This window comes from Strigops habroptila, chromosome 15, assembly GCF_004027225.2.
Source record: "Strigops habroptila isolate Jane chromosome 15, bStrHab1.2.pri, whole genome shotgun sequence".
NCBI lineage: Eukaryota > Metazoa > Chordata > Aves > Psittaciformes > Psittacidae > Strigops > Strigops habroptila.
Window position 1 is genome coordinate 3,325,825 of NC_044291.2, and position 20,281 is coordinate 3,346,105.

Genomic DNA, 20,281 nt, shown 5'->3' on the forward strand with positions numbered 1-20,281 from the left:
GGTGCTGGTCTTTGCTGAGACTGTAAGCAAGAGTTGGATAAAATTCTGAGCTGCCTGTGGAATTTACCCACCAGCCACTGTGGTGTGGGAAGGGAACCAGTCTTCAGTGTGAGAAACCCATCCTTTCAGAACAGCTGAGTTTGTGTCTTCATGTCTAGTTTGGAATGTCTTAAAACCCAAGAAACTGGAAACAGTTTCCACTGGGTTGGAGTTGGAAGGTTGGAGACTATTGTAATGAAGTGTGTATCTGTCTTCCTTGTCTGGATAGAACTGTCCTAAATCAAAGCATCTCTGTTCCCTCCCCTGCATCTGGATTCCTTCTCACTGCCACTTCCTCCCTCTGGTGAAGCTCATAGTCATCAGTAGGAGAGGAGTGAGTATCCAGACCACTGCCTGTTCTGTTCCCAGCATCCTTAGCCAGGCACATCCTGGAGAAAGCTGTCTCTTGCCTTTTTCTCTCTCTATTACTCCAGTATCCTCCTGTAGCTCTGGAAGTAGCAAAATGTCGTGCTATAATGTAGGTCTTTCACTCTTAAGTTGGGTGTGTATTTGCTTCCGGACCATATATTCCTTGTCTCCTTCAGTGGGAGGAGCTGTATTAATAATCCATTCTGCAATCAACTGAGTCTTTAGTATTCTTTTGGGTTAATTCTTACCAAATAGTGCAGATCCTCTGATCTGATTAAAAAAACCCCTGCACTAAATGTCCTCTTTTGCTTATGCATCCATTTTCTCACAGCAAAATTTCTTGATACGTGGGAGTGACATGCATGATGTTCAGAACACAAAACAGTGAATGGGTGGCAGCAGTGGCAGCTCTTGTCTGCAAAAATCTATGGTGAAACCACGGTAATGCATTGTCATAAATGAAGTTTTATTACAGCCATGTCAGAATACTATGAAAAGAACAAGTGCTACTGTCTGTTTCCATGGAGATCTTTCCTGTTCCCTGGGGAGCTGAGGAATGGCATGGTTATTGTGCAGCTATGCCAGCTGCAATTAGGCGAGCACGCTGCTTGAGAAACACATGTGGACACCCAGCAGCGACTGTGGACAACAGCAGCAAACACGTGGGCACTGCGCTCACAGGAGCTTCTTAAAATGCCCCTGATAATACTCATCTGTTCAAAAAGCAGAGCAGTGAGTTGAGGCAGGTTTTGTACGAATGCTTAGGCTCCTACAGAGGAAGGTGCAGCACCAAGGGGGAGACGGAGGTGCACAAGGGAAGATGGCAGGTGAGGTGTAAAGAGTGTGTTAGCTTATGATGAGGGATATAAGCATGATCAGCAATTAGTTACCTGCTTATTTCTTAATTTGTGCATATACCTACTTCTCGGTGTTTGAGAGAAGAAGGCTATATTTCTTGTTTCCTTGTGTTAGACCTTTGCTCAGATGTCCTCAGCGACTCGGCCTTGAAAGCCCAATTTACTACTGCTAGGGTTCTTGGAGTCAACTTGCTAATTCAGTCATTCTTTAGGTTAGTGCCAGGGACCTTGGATTCTTTTATTAGTATTATTTTTAAACGATTAATTTTACAGTTGTTTTGTATTTGTATTTCCTTTTTTTTCTTAACATTGAAGCTTGTGGGTGTGCTAATTAAATTTAACAGTACCTCTTTCTGTATCAAAGCCTGCAATATATCTTGGGCATGTATTTGGACACTTTCTTAACTTCTTTTGTTTAGTTAAAATATTTACATCTGTTACAACAATAGAAAGTGGTGAATCATTTATTGCAGTAAGTGCTTTAAATTTGCATGTGTTTGTATCAAGCTATGTTTGGATGAAGATGTCGGTGCCCTGAAGCACATGGTTATACTCCTGTTTACCCGTCTCTACACCAAAGTATGTTCCAAGTTGTTGAGCAGCCGATTGCAAGTTTTTTTGGAGGGGTGTTTATTATTATTTCAATGGGGTTTTATGTAAAATCCTGCCCAAATTCCTTGGCATCTTCATAGAATAGCAGCAGCAAGTACTGGAATGGTTTTCTAGGCTGGTAAGAGCCACAGTTGATAACAGATTCATTTTACATGTACTAAGCAAGCTAGGCCCTTCAAGCTGTGTGGGAAGTACAGCTGACTGATGAGGAAAGGAATATTAATTTCCTTTTCTACCTAGGGTGCTGTTAAAGCAATTACAGTGAGCAGAAATGCACCAGTATGCTGCTCTGGAAATAGTGGTGTACTGCTTTGCGTGCCTTACTCCTCCAGAGGACATGGTGTGGTTTCCAAAAGGAGGTGTTTCTCTCAGTCTCGACCTCCTAGGCTTGGTAGTGGAATTTGCTGCTTTTCCATGCCTCTCCCCTGAAGACTGGGATGTTGGATGGCATGTTAACCAGCACAGTGATTTGAAAGAGCATTCCCTGAAGAAATCATTCTTGAATCCAGTGAAAGATTATGCTGTCTTGAAAAAGCTGTTCCACTTGTAGAGTGGAACACTTCCAGCTTCAGAATGGATTTGTAGGCAACAAGTGCTTAGTGAGACTTGCAGGTTTTGGTCTTCTCTGTTGCATTTATTCTAAGATTCAAGTAATTCCCAGGTGAGAGCCTTCTGCTAGGACTGAGAGCACAAACCTTCAAAGCTAAAATCCTTAGGACTGCATCATAGCTGTGGGGTGGAGGTGGAGGGGAAATATATCACGCTGTGGAAATCGAGTGGAGGTATGAAAGCAGAACTGAACTGGATTGGCTAACTCCCTTATAGCACTGAGGACTGAGATGAAAAAACCAGAAGGTCTCAGGTTCTGCCATGTCGCTTGAGTTAGAGGGTGACAAATTCTGTGGTGGTATGTGATATGTAACCCGACATCTGAAAAGCGACTAGAGAATTCCTCTGAAAGTAGGAAGCAATAATTAGATGACAGCACTGAAGAATTTCTTCTTCCCCCCAATGCAGTCTTTCCTGGTATATAAAATTAATATGCTGTCTGCTTTGTGGCATGTTTTTAGGGATATTATGGTCAGATCATGTTGTATGTGCTTCCTACAAGCTAAACAGGATTTCCTCGCAGATTCCAGCAGCAGCAGGTTTAGAGAATATACAGTAATCATAGTTCTTGTTGTTCTGGGTGCAGGCAGAGTTATAAAACATTTCAAGTTGATTCTGAACAAAACTATTCTGACATGGACACAAATCTGCTGCTGTCATGCTGGGCTGACTGGAATCTACTCCCTAACTCTGCGTTTGTCATGTCTCTTGCAGGGATTTACCACAGTATGGGCAAAAGCAGTGGCAATCTTATTTTGGGCGAACATTTGACGTTTACACCAAACTCTGGAAGTTTCAACAGCAGCATCGGTAAGGGAATGTTGTAGGCAGACATGTTCCATGGATTTAAGTGCAACTTTAATCCCTGCTATGCCTCGGGCCCCCAGTTAATATTGAGATTTCACTGTGTTATTCAAGCATGAAGGGAGAGAATAGTCACTTCCTGTAGCGCTCACTGTCTAATGAATTAAAACGTTGCAGAGTTTCCAGTGTGACTTTTTTAACGAAACCTTTTGCTCTAGTTGAATGCATGTTGCTTTAATGTATTACCAAGGAGAAGTTTCTGCAGTGCAGAACCCATCTGGAATGGTGTGAAGCATCTTGCTGCAGCGTGGGCTCTGATCTTTCACACCTTACATTGGCTGCGTAGTCTGAGTGTTCTCCTGGGAAGTTGTGACCTTTTGTTGTGTGTATTTTGTGCAACATACTTATGTCTAGCTCTTGCAAGTTTATGCAAGATAAGTGGTCCTTCCTCTGCTGTGTGTATGCGGTGCTGTTGGCTCCATGAGGGCCTGCTGCTGGGAATGCTGTACCAGTAATGAAAGCTGAATTTGTGCATACGATGGATCTTTGTCTTGTCTGATGTTCTGAGACACTCTGGAATGTCTTATAATCTTTCTTTTCTCTCTTGCAAAATAGACAAATATTGGACAATCGGTACGGGTTGAAGCGGTGGCAAATTGGGGAAATTGCTTCCAAGATTGGGCAGCTCTATTACCATTATTAGTAAGTAAGCACAGAAAAGGTTTCAGCAGAACAATGTAGTGTTCGTGGCAGTTCCATACCAAGCACTTGGATACTCAGTCAGGATAAATCGATGTATTTGTTGAGTTATGATGCCTGTTTCTGAATGAGAAGGCCCTTGGGACTCATGGGGGTGCTGCAGAGAAAGGCACCTGTAAGCCAGATACCACACTGCTAATCATATTGATACTGCCAGAGGACTTGTCTTCCATGCATGCTGCATTTTATTCTTATACAAAAGTGTGATTTACAAGTCTGGGAGCTTAATCTTCCTTTAAACTTTTCAATTAACCTGTCACCTGTACATATGGTTACAGGATGGGCAGATTTGATTGTTATCTGATGTGGATTCCAAGCTCTGAAACCTGTCTTCCCAGCAGGCACAAAGGATCAGAGCCTGGCTTTCATATGATGTCTCTTGAAGAGGGAGTTTTGCCATTGATGCACAAGATGGTTGAGGGGGCAAGAAGGGAGGGTTTGGTGTGGATTTCTGCCCGAAGCAGTGAGCTAATCTGATTCTTCCTCTGCAGCTTGCGCACATCAGAAACCAGCTATCTCAATGAAGCTTTCTCCTTCTATTCAGCAATTAGGCAGAGGTCATACTACTCCCAAGTCAACAAAGAAGACAGGTAAGTCTGAATGAACACCTTTGTTTTTTCAAGACTAGAATGGTTTATGAAAGCAGGAAATAACTGTAAACTGTGAGAGCATAGCTGGAATAAAATCAGCGTTGTTGAAGGAAGTTTCTTTTAATCTCCTGCCATGATTAAAAACCTCAGTATAAAAAGAGCTTTTCTGTATGATTGGAGGAATAGTCTATTATCCGGTCCTGGCTAGAAAGCTGTTAGCCCCAAAGTTTTGTCGTTTTGGGTCCTGAGCAGTGTCAGTGCTGGGACCTAGCATGCTGTGGCTGGAAGATAGGTCAGTTGGGCTGAAGCAAAGGAACCTTCTTGATTCTAATTCTAGGCTTTTCAGGGGAACATCAGTTAGTACTGCAGTACAACAACCCTCTGTAACTGACTGGGACAAGGTCCAAGAGCTTCAGGAGGCATAACGTCTTCCTTTTAAGATGCCATACTGAGAAAGGTACACTCAAAGCAGGGCTCTGAGTGTACAGAAATGTGCTGCCTGCCAAGAGCATAGGCAGATATAAATAAGAATAGGTAGAGAACTCTGTTCTGGATGCTGATCTTGCATTTTAGCCAGTAAACCTGAGTTCCCTCATAAAAGAAGAAATGATCTGAAGTCATCATGAAGATAAATGCAGAAGGTTAGTTAAGGAGTTTCCTACCAAGGATTCAAGGATCTCTGGACTTCAGCTAATTGCACGTCTCTAGTCTTGCTGATGTCTAAACACAATTGTCTTTCCTGCCACAGTAAGATGAAAGTTTCCCTGCTCTGTTCTGATACCTGTTGATCCTATTCTCTCTTAAAAATCTCTCAGTTTCAGTCCGAGTGCTTGAGCTGTTTCAGACAAGGTAGGATTGAGCAAACGTGTTTCTAGATGCTGTCAGAAGGTCTTAGAAATGGATGAGTAATTATGGGCTATGCTGACTTGCAGATCTCTTAAGTTGTCGCATGTGGGTGAACTGAGCCAGCTGTGATTATCATGTGGTGCACTGGGGTCAGATAGTGCCCATGAACTGACAAAAGGTTTGAAGAGCCAGCGGTTATATCTGACTCCCATGCCTGTTCTCATGTAAGGAGACTGTGGGAAAGGGGGAGGCTGTGGCTTTCTTGATGTATGTTTTATGTCCCTGTACTCAATTTTAAGTAAACCTCTTAGCAGCCAGGTAGCTATTGATCTTCACATGAATTCAGTTAGAACTCTTAATCTGCAGAGTGTTCAGCCTTGCTCTGGTCATAAACTCCTTCTCTCCCTTACCCTTGCTGCCTTACCTGTGTTTTATTTTAATCTCAAATTTGGCTGTGGTGTTTTTGTTGTTGTGTTTAGGCCTGAATTAGTGGTTAAGAAGCTGCGTTACTATGCAAGGTTTATAGTGGTTTGTCTCTTGCTCAACAAAATGGATGTTGTAAAGGACCTTGTAAAGGTATGTTAAAATGAGGATAAAAGTGCTAAGGGTGGGAGGTTGATGGCTTTTCAGGGCTTTTCTTATAATTAAGGAATCCATAATATAGTCTATTTCAGTTGAAATATCACTCATTAGATATGATATTAGCTGCTGCTGCAGTACAGCTTTTCTTTTTTTTTCCCCTTCATTTAATGAATTGTGCTGTTGGATGCCACAGCAGGAAGGAATAACATGGCTAGAGCTATGGAAAGATTCAGTATGATGTCACCATTTGGCTAGAGAAAAGCTTTACAAATGTATATATTAGGAATAAATTGTAAGATGCATGTTATTAATCTGAAAACATGGGGATCATCTGATAACTCTGAGTACATCGTAATTCCTGTAGAGGATTTAAGACACTGGTGGAATCTTCCCCGGCAAGTCTCCATGTCACACTGTTACTTGGAAAGCCAGTGTCTCCTAGCTTGATGTTGTGCTCATTTCTCTTCCCTTCCAAACTGCTATCACTCAGTCCTGTGTCTAGAACACATCCTGAATACATTTTGCACGTTCCAGAGACCCATCAAAATTAAACTTTGCCAAATGATGTAGATATTGCTGTGAAATTGGAGAGGCTGGATCTGCATATGCCTCTGCTATGGGAGTAAAGCACTTTAGGTACAACAAATAGAGTGCAGGCTAAAGTTGATCACTGCTTTTCTAGTATACATGGCATCCAACATAATGAGTATCTTCTGTGAATCAGACATTTAATAATGACACTTCAAGCTCAGATGATTTGATAGCATTGTTTGAACACCAAGTAAAAATATTCCCATGGATGCAGGCTGGATAGGGAGAAACCCTTTAATGACAAGAAAGGAGCCCCAGCCTCTTCCCAGTACAAACTGGTGTCTGTAGCTGAAAGCCTCTGAGCCTGAGGATGGCAGGCAGTGTGCTCATGTTTGGTGTAGTGTTAGATGGTCCTGTGAGGAGCCAGGGAGTTGGACTTGATAATCCTTATGGGTCCCTTCCAACTCAAGATCTGTGATGCTTCTCCTGACAGCATATGCTTCCAAAACCCCTCTAACAACCTTGCTGCAAGCAGCTTCTGGTATTGACAGTTTTGTGTAGGTTGCATTACTGTCTTGGTGTCTAAGCTTACTTGAACTGCTAGCTTAGCTTAGCAGCAGCTAAAAAAGTCATACCATTCACTTTCTCAGTGTATTTAAAGTTACTTGTAAGCTGAAATTTGAGTCCTTGGTATCCATAGCTTATGGTAATAACCAGTGACATAGCTGTATGTGAGTGGGATAGTTATACTTAACTCCAGATATTCTTTGCATTTGGACCTACTTAAAAGACACTTTGCATTGCCAAAACTCAGTGTAACATTGTCATTCTGTCTCCTAAAGAGCGCGTTTTGGCTGGCATGTTAGTCATAAATGTGCTGCATATGTTCTCAAGTAATTATCTTTTTTCTTTATTATTCTTAAAGGCCAGCACAGCTAACCAAATTGTAAAGTTACTGACTGCCTGTTAAGCTCTCGGTTTAAGAAGTGACTGTGACTGTCTTTGAACTTTTTACATCAGGAGCTGTCAGATGAAATTGAAGACTACACTCATCGTTTCAATACTGAAGATCAGGTGGAGTGGAACCTGGTTCTTCAGGAAGTGGCAGCGTTTATTGAGGTTAGAATACCATTCCCTTTTAGTTGTTAGTTTAAAACTAAAGTCTGCTGACTTGTTCACCAAAGTGTTCCTGTATCACCAGCTCTATGTGGTAAGCAGATGTGCCACGTGCAGGGACAGTGTTCCTCTCCAATTTAATCACTGAAATGTGTGCACAGTAGTGGAAGAGTGACAGATGTTAAAGTGTCTGAAGAGTCAGACCTGGTCATGTAACGTATTGAAGGCAGAAGCGTGAAGCTCAGAGGCACTTGGTCACATTATTGTTTTTGCTTTTGGTTATCATGGCCAGTAATTCAGAGAGACTGCCAACTCTGGTTGTGTTGTTGTGGAAGCCAATCCAATCTGCTGATGTTTTGACTGTGTTTCAAAGTGTACTTTGTTGGAGTACTGGTCTATTGTGCTGGCAAAGCATAAGCAGTATATGGTGGAAAATAGGGTGTAAGCATGGCAGTCAACTGATAGGCTCTTAGCATAGTTGTAATGTGACCAACTTCTGAAGTTTATTAGAAGGAAAATACCTTTTTTATTCTGTTAAATGAGACAGTGTTCTACTTCCCTCCTTTTGTACAAGATGTCACTGTGTAACATGAGGATTTGTTTAAATATTGCCAGAGTGGATGGCAGCATTACCATTTGCTCATCTCCTTTGCTATTTATTTCTAGGAAGTGAAGGCAAACTAAAATAGTGCAGGGTCCTTCTGTATTAGGAATGTTTAGTTTGTTCTGTGTGAATTTGTAAGGCTGTTGGTGACATTTGGTTCCTTGGGTATGGAAAAGCTGAAGCACAGTTTGTGTCATTTGGGGAAGTATGTTTTCCTGTTTGGTGTACCTTCATATGCTTGTACCATGTATTTGCTTGCAGTCCCTTAGAGCTGTTGCTTTTGCAGGTGGTAGGGCATTGCTCTATTGCCTGCGTACAAATATATGTATGGCAAATTAATTTTAAAGGTCTGCCCCAGTTATGAAATGTTTGTTGTAAGTGACAAGACCTTTGGACTTCTCTCTGACTGCAAATCTGTACGTTTTCTTGAATTCCTGATTTATTCTGGTTGCTTTTTTTAGGCAGACCCTGTCATGGTTTTAAATGATGACAACACCATTGTAATCACCTCTAACAGGCTTTCTGAAACAGGAGCTCCGTTGCTAGAGCAGGGAATGATAGTGGGACAGCTTGCTCTTGCGGATGCGCTCATTATTGGGAACTGCAACAACCAGGTAAAAGAAATTCTGGGCACTTGGGTTTGTATCTTTGGAGTTCAGAATCTTTCCCCATGTGACAACCCTTCTGATCAGACAACAGAGATACCAAGAGAGGCAAACATGAGAATATTTTGATTGTGATGTATGCAGTCGCACCAAGAAGAAGAGGTTCTCAGAAATAAGAGTTAAAAACAAAATTAGTTATTAGACCTGTGGTACTGACCTCTTACTGCTTATATTCATCATATTAATTAAAGTAGATACTATTGATTTTCACATACTGGATGTTTCTTAATAACATTCAAACACCAGAGGCTTCTGGCATGAGTCTAGAAAAAGCCTGACTTAGACTTTCATGTGACATACTCCAGCTTGTTGCAACTCCAGTAACAACAGGAAGGGGCTTTCCAAAGACATTCAAGATCTTGTTTTTTCGTTGATGATAGTGAAGTTGTACAGACTTCATGACTCTTTTTTCAGGTAAGCAAGGGAGTTGTATCTAAACTACAGTTTGTGTATCTTTTCAGATTTTATCTAAGTCCATAGTACACAGCAGTTTCAGCACTTGATTTGGAAACACCCCAGAAAAGTCCTGTAATTTGCAAAGTGAGGGGTCTGAACACCAGTGAACTGTCCTGGTAGACCAGCAATAAATAGTCTTTGTCTTCTGTGAGCTCTTCTAAGAGTCATTCATGTGTCTTTAGAGAGTCAAAAATGACACTGGCAGATCCCCGAGAGACATAAATGGTCTGTCTGGTGTGCAGTTGAATCTCTTACCTGGATAATTCCATAGAATCACTGTTTAATCTGTATCTGGCAGAATAAACTCTTTGACTCTTTTGCAGGTCAAGTTCAGTGAGTTAACAATTGATATGTTCCGAATGCTACAAGCACTTGAAAGGGAACCAATGAATTTAGCATCACAAATGAACAAACCTGGAATGCAGGTAAGTTCCATTTCAGTGATGAACCTGGCCACAGATCTGAACTAGGCTTTCTTTGTTTATTTTGTTTTAAATGGTGTATACTCTTTCAGTACTGTCCCTGTGCAGAGCAGGTTAGTAAAGCTGGTGTAACTCTTACTAGAAGCTAGTGAAAAGTAGCTCAAACCTGTGGAGGTTGATCCAAGTAATGTCTTCCCCCACTCTGCTTCTATTTTTTTTCTTCTTAGTAAACCTTCAATAGTGGAAAAAATAGCAGAAACAAGTATTTGGGCATCATTTCACAACTGGTTTACATTGGTCTAGCTGAGGTAATTCTGCAGAGGTGCACTGCCTGTCCTTATCCATATGCACTCAGCCCTTCCTTTGTTTTCACCCTAGCAGTCAGGCAGCCAGATAAGTTCACTGGCTTGCTAAGTCACTTGCAAGTTAAATATTCCCTTCAGAGAAAGCATACAATATATTTTATCTGGAGACAAAAGGAAATACGTAGATTTTAATTTATTTAATTGAGATTAAGAGTGATTTTTTTCACTCATTTCTTGCATGATGCTTTAGAGAATAAGACAGATTTAGGTAACAAATGCAAATGTCGGAAAACAGGAAGTTCTGGTTCAAACCCTGTGCATCTTGCTTTACCGTGTAGTAGGAAATGCAGCATGGACAGACCATTTGTTGTGTTGAAGATTGAATAATCTAATAAATAGAAATCTAGAGGGTTATGAAACTGCTTTGTAATATACGGTTGTTGGGTTCTTTGTCTTGTTTGTTGTTTTTAACAGGAATCAACGGAGAAACCAGCCAGGCGAGAAAACCCCCATAAATATCTACTTTATAAACCAACTTTCAGCCAGCTATATACATTTTTAGCAGCATCATTTAAGGTTTGTGAAATTAGTGAATTTATTTGTAATAGAAAAATATCCAGAATGATATGTGACACTGAATAAAATGTGTTTGAGATAATCTTTTATACTTCAGGATAATGAAGCCTTCTTAAAATGTTCAATATGATCTTCAGAGGGGATGGAAATATTACAGATCTGTGTAATTTGTATAATAAAGGCAAATCTGTTGAGTGCTGTGAAGGGAGAGGAAAAAAAAATCATTTTACAGCAGAAACCCAGCTTGCTGTTGCACAGCAGTTGTATCGTTGCTACAATACAGCCACCTTCAAAGTGAAGCTTGAACAACAGCTCTGCAAGCAGCTTTAGTAGTAGCTGTCCAGGATCCAACGTGGTGCATGGCAGTACTATGGAAAGCCTTAAGTAGTGTGATGTAATGTAATAGTTGCATATGATTTAATCTTATCCAGTAATTTTATGTGTGTGTGTAGGTACACACATGTATATAAAGACATTTATATTTCTATATACAGACATACATATATAAAATAAGTGTTTCCTATAAATATTATATAAGAAATATTTCTTAGATAAGAGATCTGGAGAACAAAAGAATCTTAAGAGTATTCTTCTAGTTCATGTTGTGTCAAAAAATCCAAAATCAGGGAAGTATGCCAAGGAACGGATGCTATTAAGCACTGTGTACCTGGTAGGTCTCCAGTTCTGTATCCCATTCAAATTGTCTCTCCTGCACATGCTATATTCTTATCTGCCTGTCTTATTTTGTTACCCACTGCTCTCTTCTATGTAAGTGATCTATACATTTGTAGACTTTAATACAGTTACTTCGGTTATTTAAATTTAATAAAGTTGCTGGGCTCATTATGCTTAATTACGATTGTACAAGTCAGCAACTTGGGATTTAGTAGTAAAAGGAGCATATGAATCCATATAAAGAAGCAAGTTTTAGTCTGTTTCGAGAAACAACTGTAAAGAAACAGTTGGTGAGGTGAAGGAAGTGCTTCCTCTTACTGCTTAAGAGTTTGGGTGCCTGCATGCTCAGCCTTTTGCAGAAATTAAAAGCATCTGTTTCCTCACGCAGGCAGGCCATTAGAAAGGTGGAAAGTAGATTTCTATTACAGGTCTATCCAGAAACCTGGATGTGTTGTGCTTGTTGTTCAGCTGAGAAGGGTCTGGGGAAGAGGCAGATGTTGCAGACTCTGGGGTATTTGGAAACAAAGAACTTCCTTTAGGATCCTGAGTTGTTTGGGAGTTAGGATCTGCATGGATCGTGGCAGCTTTTGATTTCCATATCTTGGAAAGCTATCGGATCTGGCTAGATAGCAAAAGTCTGTGTGAAAGCAGATGCTTTTTTTAGTGCTGCTTGAGCCTCTAATATCAGCCTAGAGGCCTGTGTGAGGGGGAAAAAAGTATGAACATATCATCAGTTCACATTTTTGTCTGTGCACTCACCTATATGAAGGGGTGTATGTGGTGGGGAAGGGTATATACACGTTTGAAGAATAGCGTGAAGGGAAGCCAAAAGCAGGAGTAGCACAATCTTAAATGACAATGTATTAATGAAGGTGATGATTGAATATTAAATAAACTCACACATTTCTTCCCTTGCCACTCTTCTCTTTATCTGAATTTCAGGAGCTGCCTGCAAACAGTGTACTGCTGATTTACTTGTCGGCCACGGGCGTGTTTCCATCAGGTCGTTCGGATAGTGAAGGTACAATAAAGGAATGCTCCCTGTCATGAACAGGGCTTGAATTCTCTCTATGTTCCAGGACAAGTGACCAAGAAAGATGTCACAAAGCTCCTTTTAAAAGACAAGTCAATTTTATTCTCCTGTCTACTTAGTAAGATAGTCTTTTTATTCCACAAACAATAGTTAATTCCCTGTGTTTTAATTAGTGTGCATTAACCTGAGACCTTTGCAAAGGACATACCCAGTTTTTGATGCATCTGAAGTATTAAAAGCTTCACTAATTTTGAAGAGCACGTGGCTCAGTTGATGCATCAGTGCAAAGTTAATAAAATGGCTGAATGGCACTTTGTGATTCTTTCCAATCTCCAGCACTATAAGAACATATGGTCAGGAGACGGGTGGTAAAAGGGCTGAAGCATCTGCAGGGACTGTTCTATTTGCACGCTTGTTAACCTGACAATTCAAGCCCTTCTCATGATTTCTGACAATTCCCCTCACCTCATCCTCCTGTTCTTTGCAACCTAGCAGAATATTTGGATGCAGCTGCAATCTAAAAGCTGAAAACTGGTTGGCTGAATAAACACAGTCGAAAGATCTATTTCTATAATTTAAGGAGGAAAAAAACATCCTAAATGTCCTACACGCCTCATCTATTTGAGACTTGCATTCCTTTATAAGATGCATGCCTTGTCCATCCCAGTGCATGATTTATAGAGCTCTCAAAATGTTGAAAGAAAAAAAAATCCCTGTCAGCTCTGGATTGTGGCAGTGATTTTTTTTTAAATGCTTTTAACGTTTTACCTTCTGCTGCAACTTGGTGATAGGTTCTAACTAAACTGTGTTCTTTAAAGCCTGTGGTATGTCCACTTCGCTGCATGTATTGTTTCAGCTTAGTACCTTACTGTAGAGGCATCCAGGCTCTGTCATCTGAAGAGCTGCATACTCAGTCTTCACTTTTCATTCAATGAATCCCATTACAACTGCATTCTTTTAATAAGGTAGCGTAGTCTGCACAGACAAAAAAGTTCTACCTTATTAAAAGGGAGAGCAGCTGCAAGTTGCACCATTTATTGCCTGTAAGCCATTTGTGTTTGATGGATCACATTTGTAACAGTGCTGAATTAATGTATGTTCTGTTCCTGATTTTGTGTTCCCAAAGCTTCCCTTAAAACGGAAAGGTGTCTTATGTATCCAAACCTGAAAATACTGCATTTGGTGGCCAAACAAGGGTCAACCAACTCTGCAGATGTGTAACAGAAGGAGGAAATCCTAATGCTTTATTTTACTAATGTTAGTGGCACTTCATACCCATAGCAATGGCAGAAGTATTTTCTGGTATCTCTAGTACATTATTTTTTTTGTGGTAGGATTTTATATTGTTTATAGCCATTACTTCCATCATTGCTCCCCATCAGACAGTGGGTAGCTCAGTTGTGCAAACTTAGCAGAGTATTTCTTTAGCTTACCCCCAGAACACACACCCAGGTTGTGTGTGTGTAGAAGTGGTGAATTCTGTATTTGAAATCATAAAATAAATAAACCTTTGCTGTGGATTTGAAATCTGGTTAAAAGTTTTGTCCTTTCTAGGAGTACTGAAAGCTTATTCATTCTCTGAGCTCTCTCTTCTCTCCTTTGCAGTGTTGTAATTGCAGATGATAGTATTATATCTGTTCTGAGAGGCTACGGGGGGTTTTATTGATTTAGCCTCATTTTTGATGAGGTTCTGAACCTAGAATATGCTAGCTCATACAGTAATTTTACAAAAGGTATTGATTTTCCCATAGGAAATATGTAATGGGTTTTAATCTTTTTGCTATGTAGTGCAACAAGAGCCAATATTTGGATCTTTTGTACTATGTTCATGGATAAATAGCGAATAAACAAAGGAGAGGTTATGAAGTTGCATTGCTTGCTTCTATTTGATACCTGCTGAAACTACTAAAAATGTATAAAACTGAATCTGTAGTTAGTAAAGTCATCACGTTCCTTCATCTCCTCCTTACAACTGCAGTAGTTCTGATTCACTTAGTTTTCTGGGATCTGTGGTTGCTTCCTGCCTTTCATATAATCGTTTAATCCATAGCAGAGGTGAGTTGCCTGTGCTAATATGAGCTTTCTTTTTTGCCATGTGTAGGTCCGTATGATTTTGGTGGAGTTCTGACGAATAGCAACCGGGACATTATAAATGGAGATGCTATCCACAAGCGAAACCAATCTTACAAGGAGATGCACTGGTAAGTCTCATGAGTGTGGCGACTGCAAATCAGAAGAATTTGTCTTTAATAGAGAAAAAAGCATCAGAACCTCTTGAATTCAAATTCTTCAGTGTAAGACATCATAATGTAGATTGGCTTGAAGATAAACAATTAGAAATTAATATCAAACTCTAAACGATGATTTAAGCACTCAGAAAGTATTACTGTGGCAATGTAAACTCTTTATTACTGGAGAACTTCAAATTAATGGTGCATGGCTTCCCAAGAAGATAAAACATCTTTTGTTGAGAAAGAACTAGTAAGAAGTCCAACAGCCCATATTACAGAGAACATCAAAATAGTTCTGCAGTTACTCTCTGAGGATGAATCTGAGGACTGGGGCATGGGGGATTTGCTTGCTTTTTATCTGGACATGGGCCAGCTGCGTGTCTAAGAACCTTGTGCAGTGTCACAGCTCTGCAGCAATTCTAGTGCTCTGTGAAGCATCACTTTCTTTTTCCAGTCTTCACCCTGGAGATCTCTACCCTTTCACAAGAAAGCCCCTGTTTATCATTGTGGACTCTTCAAACAGTGTCGCCTATAAGGTAAGGCTCTTGAAGGCAGGTACTGGTCTGACAGGATACAGTGTCAACCCCTAGTTAGCTTACACTTTTAACAGGCTATTTTTTTAAACAGTTTGTATTCAGTCTTTCTTTTCTTTTGAGGTTGTGCATGCTAGTCAGGATCTGATCCTATGAATAGGAACAAGAAGGAGAAGCACATGAACAGCCGCTCATTGGAAAGTAATAAATCCTCCTGGAGGGAAAAAAGGTTCAAGATTTCCAAGGTCTCTGGTGGGAGGTTTATTTTTGTTATATACCAAAGACAAATCTTGGTGTGTGTGCATGGGGGAGGGAGATAACTAATATGCTTTTCTTTCTTCCAGTCATCCAAAACTCAGTTGCTTTTAAGGAACAGAAAGGAGTCAAAGCATTGAGCCCGATCTTGTAAAACTCAGGGTGTCAGTGTCTGAAAAGTATCTGAACCAAGGAAATAACAAGACTCAAATTAGCATCCAGTGTTACTGTAGAGTGGTATATACTTGGACATTAAGCCTGCTTCCTAGGGTGCTATGGACTTACATTAGGATTACTCCATGCCAAATCACCTTTGGGAATCTGCAATTTGGGTAATACAGAAGCAGGCATTTTCAGTCTCAGTTGCCAGTTGAATCTGGATAGCATTACAACATTTATTTCATTTGTGAATGGGATATTAAGAGTGTGCTATATCTGGGGAAAGTGCCACTTCCTTCTGTCTCCCTTTTTATAGCTCCATTATGTGCAGTGAGAAAAGTGAATGTTCACAGCTGAATTTCAGAGGAGGAATAGGGACGTCTAGTGGCCAGATGAACTTGGTCCTTGTTCAGTATCCACAGTCTGTGTTATTTGTTTTAAAGGCACTTGTTGGCCAACGAGAGGTGCCAAATCAGTGATCAGTGTGATTCAGAATAGTGATGTATTGAGCCAGGGAACTTTTAGCTGACAGTCTGAAAAATGATCTGGCCTTTCTGTAGGGTTTTTGGTTTGTTGTATTGTAATGCATTTCAAAGAGCTTTTAGAATACTACTGCATTTAACTTCACCACACTCGATTTCAGTGCAGGTCTGCTTTTTATTAAATTCACTTCCCTGCTTAAAGGGAGGCAAATATAATTGGAATTATTTGTCTTTCTGAGAAAATGAGGATTTGGTAGGAATTTATTTTCCTTGTTCTGCAGTGAGCTGACCGTCAGTAGAGTGTGAAGTATGTAGAAAGTAAAACTCGCCAGTGCTCTATCTGTTAAGCACACGAAGTGGCTGGTGTGAGAGGAGTCCAAACCTGCCTGTATGTAAGGAGTATAGAAATGTGAATTCTGGAAGTATTTCAGAACAGGATTATGGAAGTGGCTGCTAGGAGCTCTGACCCAGATCAGAATCATGTGGGCCAACTGTGAAGAATCTAAAAAGAGAATGAACTGGGGAGAAAAAACCAAGAGCATGGACCCCTATTTAAAAGATCTATTCAGCATTTGAGAGCTCAACATTCACCTTCACAATCAGTTGCCACTGAACCCAGGAAGATAGATGTGTGGGGATGGGTTTAGGTGTTCTGTTTTCAGCTGAAGGTAGATGGCAGAGCTCTCAATCTTGCTGTTTTCTAGTCCTTGTAAATTCCTGTCTGTCATCGTTCTGTGCGTGCTTATGTGCTTGGTTCCCTGTCGCCAGAATATACCAATAGTGCTGTCCTGTGACTATCTTCTGGGTGTGTTATGAGAGGCTTTGGAGACTCAAGCAGTGGCATGAACAGAGATTCCGTGCAACAGTGTGAAGGTGAAGTCATTGCACTTACCGACTTTTTTCCACATGGCTGCTCTGATCTTTTCTGATAGGACAGTAACTATCCTGACATTTAAATGTCACCGCTAGCAGTACTGGCAGTAACAGCAACTGCTCACACATCCTTTTCTACAGCCCATTTCTGCTCTCCTGCATGCATTCTCGTCCTCTCCCTCTCTCTGGAGGGCTTAAATGGTGATGACTGAAAGTAAGTCCTGCCAGGAAGTGACTTGCCAGTTTGTCAAATCAGCGGCACTTGAACAGCTTCCTCCCCTATATATTTAGCTGAAAGTGGAAGATTACTGCAAATCCAGCATATCTACTTAAAGCCATGATTTTTTTTTTTTTTTTTAACACTTACATTTAAATATAGATGGCTGTGTTCTTGAAAGCTACCACTGTATATGTGGGTGAAATAATATTTTTAAATCAGTATCTTCCTGTAGCTGTGGTTGTCTACGATTATGGTCAAATGCAGAGTCTTTAAAAATTGAAACCAAGACAGAAACTCTGGCCAGTAAGAATGCAAGGCCTTTGTCAGTGATGTGGTGTAAATACTCAGCTTAGTAAAGCTTACATGTGAAGTGACTTCTTTTGGAGATGACAGGTAGTTCTTTTTTGGAAAGAGATGTACATGAAATGCATTTTTGAAAGCAGCAATGCTTCTGTTCTCTTGAATACTGAAGTAAAAAAAAGAGTTGATTTTGAAACGGAAATGTGTTTTACCCTTTTTGGAGTTGTCCATGCACTGAAAAGTCCTTATCTAGAGCTCCTACCAACATCTAGACTGCAGGGCAGGTTTTCCTGGTGCACCCTGTGGTCCTCTGCTCCAAGCCATGGCTGTCTTTGTTGCACGTGTGCCCACAGTGTTTTCTGTGGAAATCAGGAGCAGAGGAGGTGGTGGTGAGTGAATCCTGGTGTTTGCTTGGGCTGTGGTAGGCAGTTGTGTCTGGGCAGGAGCTGACACAGGAACCTGGACGCTTGAGAGTTTTATTCTCCTGGATCTATAGTTTAGATGTAGCGACTGGCATGAGCAGTTGTCTTCCAAAGAGCACATTCTGTGTTAAACCGTGTAGTTTCTCCCCTTTGCAGGACTTACTAGCTATGTTGACTTACCTCTGCTGGGACAGACTCCAAAATGATCTCAGATACTGTCAGTGAGTAATACCTTTCCTGAGATACATGAGTGACCCTTGGGTTTGCTTTACAGCTGTAGACAGTGTATGATTGCATTGTCATCTTTACTGATGCAAAGTCTGCTTTGGTCTCTAACTGGGTGATACAAGGCAGGATTAAACACGTGCATCTGCTCATGAATACTAAGCATACATGTAACCTGCCACTATCCGGTGTATTCAGTTCAAGCTGGCACTGTCTGGGGTGACTCCTGGGGTGTTTTGTTGTACTATAGTTTTACTAATTACTGGGCTGCCCTGCAGTTACTGTCTTCATGGTAATAGTCTTTTTCTCTTCATTAGAGACAAACCTTAGTATCTAGCATTATAAGTCTCCCTTGGGCCCTTGACGAAATAGAAGGGGGTTTAGGACTAGTCAGCACCCTGTCAGATATAGGAAATGTTTTATTTTTATTAGAGTAGATTACTGTCTTTAGTATTTAGCAGACTTAATTTCACTGAATGAATTTAATCTAATCTAATTGCAATATACTGCCTGGATGGGAAAGTTCCATTTGAATTAAGCAGAAGCCAGAAGGAATAAAAAAGTTAGCTTTTTAATGATTCTACACAAGCAAATAGTTCTGGTGATGTATACCTTACATTTATTACCTGCCAGTTTTAAGAACATAATCTGCAGGCATGTGTGTTGCACTCATGTGCTCTGGATGCATGGTTTGAACGTGTGCTCTGGCAGGATGCAACATGATCATTTACATTTGCTATGGCTTTGCAAGCCTTCAGTTTTAAGAAAGCTGTTTTGGTGAGACACACAACAGCTGATGAGGTTGTGTAAGTGAATTTTTTGTTTTCTTGGTGGTAATTATTACCAATCAGGATACCTACCAGACAGATACATAGCAGGACTGTTATCAGGTCAATGTCAGTGAAATTGGACAACAGTGTCTTTGGGGTTTCTTGTGCAATAGTTAAGGTGCTGGTGGAAGGTGCATGAAATGAGTATGGTGAAATGAGGCTTCAGTAGAGCAGATGTTAAAGTTATGACATACTTGCTTTGAGGGAAGTTTATTTCAAAACTGTCCTCCACTGTGTTTCCTCAGACATAGTTCCTCCTGCTAGAAAGGAAAGGGGAAAGAAATTACTGTGGATAGTTCAGTTGGTATTGAGGAAATATACTAGATGTGGTTTGACCTGAAAGCCAGTGCCTTTCACTTCTACTGCAGAACATGATTTATTTTTCTTTTTTTTTCCAAGTAACATATTTCTATGGAAAGCCATATTTCCATGAAATTAGTGTCTGCTTTCAGTAGCTGTGAAATAGAGAATTAGAATTCCTTTAAAATGTAATGGGTTATATTCCTTCTGTGCTGTGATCTATGAGTAAGTCAACTTGTCAACCTTACTGCTGATACTGAACTGTGTGATGGGCATTAGTGTCTTCTCTGTCATTAATAGTCTTTGTTTGTGCCCTTAACTTGCTGAATATTCAAAAGCAAAGTGACCATCAATACTTCAAAATTCTTATCTGTTACAGAATTTCACAAACCTATTCGGACAGCCACTGGTGTGCTTGCTTTCTCCAACAGCATATCCAAAAGCACTACAAGGTACATGTAGTATTGCATTTCTTAACAACTTGCAGTTGCATCATATATCTATTCCAAATAAATATAACTTAGATTTTTCAGGAGAAGATAGCTTTTCATCACTATGTAATCCCTAAATCAGATTAACATTCCCTGAAGCATATGATAAAGTTTAGTTATTGTTTATGGCAAGTAATTTATTCTAATGCTGGTATTTCTACAGATAGTTTCAACAAGTGCTGGGAGGCAAAGTCTTCTCTACATGGACAATTAGAAAATTGCCAGCCCAGTGCTGGGAATGATTATCATGATTATTAGCACTTTGGGTAGCTCTATTAGTCCCAGAAAGTGAGCAGAGGCCCTGGCAAGGTGCATTTATAGTAGGAACAGGCAATGAAACTTTATATTAGAATCATAGAATCATAGAATCATAGAATCGTAAGGGTTGGAAAGGACCTTAAGATCATCTAGTTCCAACCCCCCTGCCATGGGCAGGGACACCTTGCCCTAAACCATGTGGCTCAAGGCTCTGTCCAACCTGGCCTTGAACACTGCCAGGGATGGAGCATC

At 40.4% G+C, this 20,281-nt stretch overlaps 1 protein-coding gene across 1 annotated transcript in view; it reads left to right on the plus strand.

The window, feature by feature from the left end:
- Positions 1-20,281, plus strand: part of SCAI (suppressor of cancer cell invasion) — a 45,253-nt gene that overhangs the window by 17,501 nt on the left and 7,471 nt on the right. The window contains exons 4-15 of the mRNA XM_030507369.1: positions 3,201-3,296; positions 3,906-3,992; positions 4,541-4,639; positions 5,965-6,061; positions 7,619-7,717; positions 8,780-8,932; positions 9,763-9,864; positions 10,641-10,742; positions 12,360-12,438; positions 14,552-14,651; positions 15,136-15,217; positions 19,660-19,732. Coding sequence (XP_030363229.1) covers positions 3,201-3,296; positions 3,906-3,992; positions 4,541-4,639; positions 5,965-6,061; positions 7,619-7,717; positions 8,780-8,932; positions 9,763-9,864; positions 10,641-10,742; positions 12,360-12,438; positions 14,552-14,651; positions 15,136-15,217; positions 19,660-19,732 — 1,169 coding nt within the window. The remainder of the gene's footprint in view (positions 1-3,200; positions 3,297-3,905; positions 3,993-4,540; positions 4,640-5,964; positions 6,062-7,618; positions 7,718-8,779; positions 8,933-9,762; positions 9,865-10,640; positions 10,743-12,359; positions 12,439-14,551; positions 14,652-15,135; positions 15,218-19,659; positions 19,733-20,281) is intronic.